The 7,756-nt window shown below is 40.0% G+C and overlaps 1 protein-coding gene across 3 annotated transcripts in view; it reads left to right on the top strand.

The window, feature by feature from the left end:
- LOC114306683 (acetyl-CoA carboxylase 1) overlaps positions 1-6,210 on the top strand; it is a 13,680-nt gene extending 7,470 nt beyond the window's left edge. For all 3 annotated transcript variants that reach the window (XM_028251973.2, XM_028251972.2, XM_028251971.2), the window contains exons 24-32: positions 7-129; positions 332-601; positions 851-1,191; positions 2,129-2,366; positions 2,460-2,803; positions 2,885-3,098; positions 3,239-3,415; positions 3,501-5,651; positions 5,738-6,210. In XM_028251973.2, the coding sequence (XP_028107774.2) occupies positions 7-129; positions 332-601; positions 851-1,191; positions 2,129-2,366; positions 2,460-2,803; positions 2,885-3,098; positions 3,239-3,415; positions 3,501-5,651; positions 5,738-5,794 (3,915 nt within the window). In that variant the 3' untranslated portion in view covers positions 5,795-6,210. The remainder of the gene's footprint in view (positions 1-6; positions 130-331; positions 602-850; positions 1,192-2,128; positions 2,367-2,459; positions 2,804-2,884; positions 3,099-3,238; positions 3,416-3,500; positions 5,652-5,737) is intronic.
- The last annotated feature ends 1,546 nt before the right edge of the window (positions 6,211-7,756 follow it).

Below are 7,756 nucleotides of genomic sequence, written 5' to 3'. Positions count from 1 at the left end.
TCCCAGGGCATCAAGAGGAAAAATAAGCTGATATTACGACTCATGGAACAATTGGTGTACCCTAATCCTGCTGCATACAGGGATAAACTAATCCGATTCGCTGCACTCAACCATACAAATTATTCTGAGGTTGAAGTTCCCCTGAGTTGTTCTACTCCAGCATGATTTTCTTTCTTTGTTTTTCTTGCAAAAAAATAAAATAAAATAAAATTGAATTGTGTTAGTTATCATTATACCATCTTGTAAACTAATGCCACTTTTCCATTTTTTCTAGTAATTGTTATTATTAGTTCTTTAGAATTGAGTTCTAAATCCCAGTTTATTTTTCCAGTTGGCGTTGAAAGCGAGCCAACTGCTAGAACAGACCAAACTGAGTGAACTCCGATCCAGCATCGCCAGAAGTCTTTCCGAGTTAGAGATGTTTACTGAAGATGGTGAAAATATGGACACTCCTAAGAGGAAAAGCGCCATTAATGAACGGATGGAGGATCTTGTGAGTGCTCCCTTAGCAGTCGAAGATGCCCTTGTGGGTCTATTTGATCACAGTGATCACACCCTTCAGAGGCGGGTTGTGGAAACTTATGTTCGAAGACTGTACCAGGTAGTATTGTTGAAACTCTTGTGGTGTGTTTGGTTCACTGGAATAAAGATAGAATAGAATGGAATGGTCATTCCTTAGCCTTTCATATGGAATGACTAGTCCTTTAAAATGGTGAAGGATGAATCCTTGAACTGTCTTTTTCATCATTTTTCTAATGGACCAAACATGAGAAAACAAACACTATCTTATAGTCATGTGGTTATCCTACTTTGAGACAATACGTATCTAATACTCTTTATCCATCATCAGCCCTGCCTTATAAAGGGCAGTGTCAGGATGCAATGGAACAGATCTGGTCTTCTTGCTTCATGGGAGTTCTTAGAAGAGCATATTGAAAGGAAAAATGGATCTGAAGATCAAATGTCAGACAGACCATTAGTTGAGAAACACACCGAGAGGAAATGGGGAGCGATGGTTATCATCAAATCGCTTCAGTTTTTGCCAACAGTGATAAGCGCTACGTTAAGAGAAACAACTCATAATATAAATGACAGCATCCAAAATAGATCTATTGAGCCAGCTAGCTATGGTAATATGATGCATATTGCATTGGTCGGAATCAACAACCAGATGAGTTTGCTTCAGGACAGGTAAACCATGAGATTTTTGCCCTTTAACTCAAATAGCAAGATTATCATATGAAGATATAAAATTTCATCATTTACATAGCATATAGGATTCTCTCTTTTAGACAAGCCTGTTTTGGTCAATTCACTACTAGGATGGAATTAACCCACTCTACATCCATCATTTTATGAAACTACTCCACTCCAGTTGCCTTGGTTTTTGCAGTCACATTTCCTATGGAACAGTACAGAAGCTGCAGCTGTTAGGAATCCATGATACCTAACCAGGATTGGTGGGAACGTGAAACATAGAAAGGAACAAATGCACAAGAAAGATAAATCACACGCACATGAAAAGAACACAAGATTTATTTAGTTCACCCCAAACTACGGGTATGTCCACAGCTGCTGCGATTTTCGCTATGAGCAAAAAGGTTACAAGAGAATTACAGATATATCCACCTCCCCTCAACTATAAATACATAGAAAATTAGGGCAACATGTTACAAATACTGAAATACCAAAAATACCCTTACTCAAAAATCTGCTGTCGAGTGGTTTGTGTCCAATACTTATTAGGATCCACACTATCCCTACCGCAGCATGATCCTAAAGGTTCTTGCACATTGTATGGAAGCATATAGTTGGGTTTAAAGTTGAGCTATATCAGTGCTTGATTCAAATCTGATTATCAGGTCATATTTATATTGGAGTTATATTTTGATCCAGGCTGCTGATTACTTAAGAGGATAAACAAAAGCTGAGTTTCACATCAATCCAATCCATTAATTGAATCATGATCCACGCAAATTATTTATTTATTTTGGCCTTCCTCTTGATGATATGCCTGAGTTTTTCACTACACCACATGACTCTAATGTTTCATTGTGAATAAAAATCTCAAGTTACACCTTGGCACCGTGCACCTTCTTTACTGATGTTGTCATCTGGCTCTGTGCAGCGGTGATGAGGATCAAGCTCAAGAGAGAATCAATAAGTTAGCCAAAATACTTAGAGAGAAAGAACTAGGCTCCAGTCTTCGAAGTGCAGGTGTTGGTGTTATTAGCTGCATCATACAGAGGGATGAAGGGCGAACCCCAATGAGGCACTCCTTTCATTGGTCAGCAGAGAAGCTCCATTATGAGGAGGAGCCCCTATTACGTCACTTGGAGCCTCCTCTATCGATTTATCTTGAATTGGTCTGTGTTATTTAAATAATGATAATAATATAAAATAATTTTGCTATGCACCATGAGTTGACATCAAATCAATTAACCTTTGTTCTAATCCAGGAAAAGCTCAAGTGCTATGAGAATATACAATATACTCCATCCCGGGACCGTCAATGGCACCTCTACACTGTTGTAGACAAGCCATTACCAATCCATAGGATGTTTCTCAGAACGCTTGTAAGGCAGTCAAACTCAAATGAAGGTTTCCTGGGGCTAGACATCGGAACAAACAGATCCCAATTGAGTATGTCTTTTACTTCAAGGAGCATTTTGAGGTCCTTAATGACTGCAATGGAAGAGTTGGAACTTCATGTTCATAATGCTACCATCAGATCTGACCATGCTCATATGTACCTATATATCTTACGCGAGCAACAAATCAATGATCTTGTGCCTTACACAAAGTAATCAAATCTATATTCTTTTGTTCCGTAATTTCTCTTCCAAAATAAACATGGGGACTGACCTTTTGATAATGTTGCCAGGAGAGTTGAAATAAATGCTGGGCAAGAAGAAGCTGCGGTTGAGATGATTTTGGAAGGGCTGGCACATGAAATCCATGCATCAATTGGTGTGAAAATGCATCGCTTGGGTGTTTGTGTGTGGGAAGTGAAGCTCTGGATGGCATCAGCTGGACAAGCCAATGGTGCTTGGAGGGTCGTGGTTGAGAACGTGACCGGTCACACATGCATTGTGCATGTAAGTGTCTATATTACTTCTGTTATTGAAAGGACGGTCTTCCACAAACTTATGCTTAAAGTTCTCACATTTAATAATTTCAAATGCTAAATTTTTATGAATACAGATCAAATAATAAAATTACATGACATTACTTTCAGATATATCGAGAACTAGAGGATAACAGCAAACAAAGCGTGGTCTACCATTCGACCTCTCTGTGGGGCCCTCTGCACAGTCTTCCTGTGAATGAGCAGTATCAGCCATTGGGAGCTCTTGATAGAAAACGGCTTTTGGCTCGGAAAAGCAACACCACTTACTGTTATGATTTCCCACTGGTGAATACCTTCGAACCCTTACTTATGTCGAATTATTGATATAAATTTCAATATTGGTGTTCTTAAAGAGTAATCTCGTTTGTAGGCATTTGAAATGGCCTTGGAAAAGTCTTGGGCATCGCAATTTCCAGGTCATAACAAAGTCAACAGTAAAGTTCTTAAAGTCACAGAGCTCATATTTGCTGACAGAAACGGTTTATGGGATACTCCTCTTATTTCTGTGGAGCGCCCACCCGGGCTGAACGATGTTGGTATGGTTGCGTGGACTATGGAAATGTCAACACCAGAGTTTCCCTCTGGAAGGACAATTTTGATAGTAGCAAATGATGTGACGTTCAGAGCCGGATCTTTTGGTCCAAGGGAGGATGCATTTTTTCTTGCAGTGAGCGATCTTGCTTGCGTCAAGAAATTGCCTCTAATTTACTTGGCAGCAAATTCAGGGGCTCGTATTGAGGTAGCTGAAGAGGTAAAAGCTTGTTTTAAAGTCGGCTGGTCTAATGAATCAAGCCCAGAGAGTGGTTTTCAGTATGTCTATTTGACTCCCGAGGATCATTTACGGATTTCATCATCCGTGATTGCACACGAGTTAAAGTTATCAAACAGAGAGACACGATGGATAATAGATAGCATTATAGGGAAGGAGGACGGCTTGGGGGTTGAGAACTTATCCGGGAGTGGAGCCATTGCCAGTGCCTATTCAAGGGCATACAAGGAGACCTTCACGTTGACGTATGTGACGGGAAGAACTGTTGGGATAGGTGCTTATCTAGCTCGTCTCGGGATGCGGTGCATACAGAGACTCGATCAGCCTATTATTCTTACAGGTTTCTCCGCGCTAAACAAATTATTGGGCCGGGAGGTTTACAGCTCCCACATGCAACTCGGTGGACCTAAAATCATGGCAACCAATGGCGTTGTTCATCTAACAGTCTTAGATGATCTTGAAGGGGTGTCAGCTATTTTGAAGTGGCTAAGTTATGTTCCGCCCTACTCGGGTGGTCCACTTCCCATTTTGTCTCCCTCCGATCCTCTGGAGAGGCCTGTTGAATACTTCCCTCAGAATTCATGCGATCCCCGTGGAGCTATCTGTGGTATGCTCGATGGTACCGGGAAGTGGCTTGGGGGTATTTTTGACAAGGATAGCTTTGTTGAGACACTCGAAGGCTGGGCAAGGACAGTTGTGACAGGAAGGGCAAAGCTTGGAGGAATCCCGGTTGGAATAGTTGCTGTCGAGACTCAAACGGTAATGCAAGTTATCCCCGCGGACCCCGGGCAGCTCGATTCCCATGAAAGGGTTGTTCCTCAAGCTGGGCAAGTATGGTTTCCCGATTCGGCTACAAAGACAGCTCAAGCGTTGATGGACTTTAACCGGGAAGAGCTCCCCCTTTTCATTCTTGCCAACTGGAGAGGCTTTTCGGGCGGGCAGAGGGACCTTTTTGAAGGAATCCTTCAGGCTGGATCAACCATTGTTGAGAACCTCAGAACGTACAAACAGCCTGTTTTCGTATACATCCCTATGATGGGTGAGCTTCGTGGCGGGGCATGGGTTGTCGTGGATAGCAGGATCAATTCAGACCATATTGAAATGTATGCAGAACGGACAGCCAAGGGAAATGTGCTCGAGCCAGAGGGGATGATCGAGATAAAATTCAGAATGAAGGAGCTGATGGAGTGCATGGGTAGGCTCGATCAACGGCTGATTGATCTGAAAGTGAGACTTCAAGAAGCTAGGAGTACTGGGGCTCATGCAAATGTTGAATCGCTTCAGCAGCAGATTAAAGGTCGGGAGAAACAGCTTTTGCCAGTCTACACTCAGATAGCTATGAAATTTGCTGAACTGCACGATACGTCACTGAGGATGGCGGCGAAAGGGGTAATCAGAGAGGTTGTGGAGTGGGGTAAGTGCCGGTTTTTCTTCTACAAAAGATTGCGCCGGAGGGTTGTTGAGGGGTTATTGATTAAGACAGTGAGAGACGCTGCTGGTGATCAGGTTTCTCACAAATCTGCAATGGACATGATCAAGAAGTGGTTTTTGGATTCAAAGATTGCGGAAGGCAGAGAAGATGCTTGGGCAAATGATGAAGCTTTCTTCACGTGGAAAGATGATCCAGTGAACTATGAGGAAAAGCTACATGAGTTGCGGATACAGAAAGTATTGATTCAATTATCAAATATTGGTGATTCACCATTAGATCTACAAGCTCTGCCTAAAGGTCTGGCTGCACTCCTACAAAAGGTAAACCATTATTTATACGTAAGTTCTTGCTTTACAACATAATTTTCGTTATGTCTTAAAATTAACGTGTTTGGAATTCAATGTAGGTGGAACCATCAAGTCGAGCACAGTTGGTTGATGAACTTCGAAAGGTGATCAGTTGATCAGATTGCTTGTAGTTTGCCAGCAAGTATGGTCTCACGACCCACAAAACGTATTTTGCTGCTTGGGTCATAGTTCCATTTTGATGACCAGATATAGCTATTAATTATGTAACTCAGCTGGAAATTAAAATCAAATAGGTACAGGCTGCCTGAATTTTACGGTTACAATCTATTCTGGTAGGCAAAGAAACTGGAGGAGGAACTTTTGCGAAGTGCAAATATTGGTAGGCCGTGAGAGGATGCAGGATTGTAATCGCCACTTGTTTAGGAGGAAATCAATAAGCTTGGCAGCCATCATTTATAATTGATTTATTCTTTAATTGTCTCTTTTTTCAGAAGATAGTCTTTAGGAGAAAACTACTATTGTTCCACTACTTATGAATACGTACAAGGCGTAATAGTATGAAAGTTCACTATTTTTTGCTTCCTAGTCCATCTAATTTTTCGTATGCTAATCTCTTATTTCTAGGTGGATAGATTTCTTTGGGTTGAGGTTGATTCATTTGGCAGCTTGAGGCTATGTGAAGTTTGAAACCAAGCTCAATCCAATTTTGTTAAATTTTTTGATTAATGAGAATAGAAATAATTTTTTGGTATAGAATCTTCATATAGAATGAAGTGGCTTGTTAGAGTCATTTCATTTCAAACACCAGAATGTTCATTTTCATATAGAACGATGCGAGTCATGGAAGGAAGCTAATGGTGTTCTTGAACAAGGATAAACCTCCAGAATCCAAATAAGATGACAATTATAGAAGATTTCATCCGCTACATTCGTATTCATCAATGTGGGTAATTATAGTTAAAATTTACACCCATGCCGTAGTACACAAAACGGGCATTCAATCGAATCAAATGGGCTTCTGGCCTCTACAATCTGAACTCTTAAAGAACAAGTACTCTAAAATCAGATCACTCGTGAACTATTTACCAATACAGAATTTGCCAAATGTATTTGACAAGACTTCCTCGGAGATATCTATCTTCTAGACAAAGCTTCCTTGGTCCAAACAAGTTGCTCACATTTTCTCTGATTGTTAAACCATACATCATCAATAACAAGTCAATCAGAACCAAATCAAGAAGCATCAAACATCAGGACAAGACAGAAAGACGCATATTGTTATTTCTTGGTCCTCTCACTTGGACAGTTGGAAAAAGGAAACAATTGAAGGCGGAAGCATTGTTTATTAAACTACATATTAATTTGCAGCTAACCTGATTCACAGTTCATTTGCATCCCCCAGAAGGAATCCTGTTAAGACCCACAATCTCTAAAATTGCTGCCTCCAAATCTGGTATTCCTTGTCCAGAAACAGCACAAGTAAAAATGACCTTATTGAAAGAGCTATCAAGGGGACTCGCCCATTCAGAACATGCAGATGGAACACAGTCTATTTTGTTGATTACAAGGATCATCGGAGAAGAACATCCCATAAACATTGTTAACTGTGACAGCAACTTATTTTATTTGATAGGGTAATTATGAAACCAAGCAATGAAGACGTGAAAACAATAGGCTGTGCTGTGATACTCATGCTTAAAACCATACTCTCTAATTGGATTATTAACATCAAAATGTTCAATATCCTTTGGCAAAAGAAGTTGGTCTTTTATTTTTCAATTAATAGCTTGAAAAATTTTCCCCCAAGCATGCCACTTTCATAACTTAATTTTCTTTGGCTATGGTTTTTTGTGAAAAGAAAGTTTTTCTTGGAAAAGCCTTTTGGGAACCCATAAAATTTGTGCTTTTTAATATTTTCTAATTTTTTACTCCAATGTTGAATTTCTCCATCAACTTGATAAACTTGACAATTAAGCCGATGATTTTTTCCATCAAAAGTAATTTATATCTTTTTGTATCAAATAATATGGTAGTAATGAAATTATTTGAAAATTTTGCCAATCAAAAGAATTAATTTCTTCTTGTAGAACCAAAATTTCACTCCTGCACTAATAAAT

Source organism: Camellia sinensis, chromosome 3 (assembly GCF_055761805.1).
Source record: "Camellia sinensis isolate YWXY chromosome 3, ASM5576180v1, whole genome shotgun sequence".
Lineage (NCBI taxonomy): Eukaryota > Viridiplantae > Streptophyta > Magnoliopsida > Ericales > Theaceae > Camellia > Camellia sinensis.
This window is presented reverse-complemented; position numbering and strand designations above follow the sequence as displayed.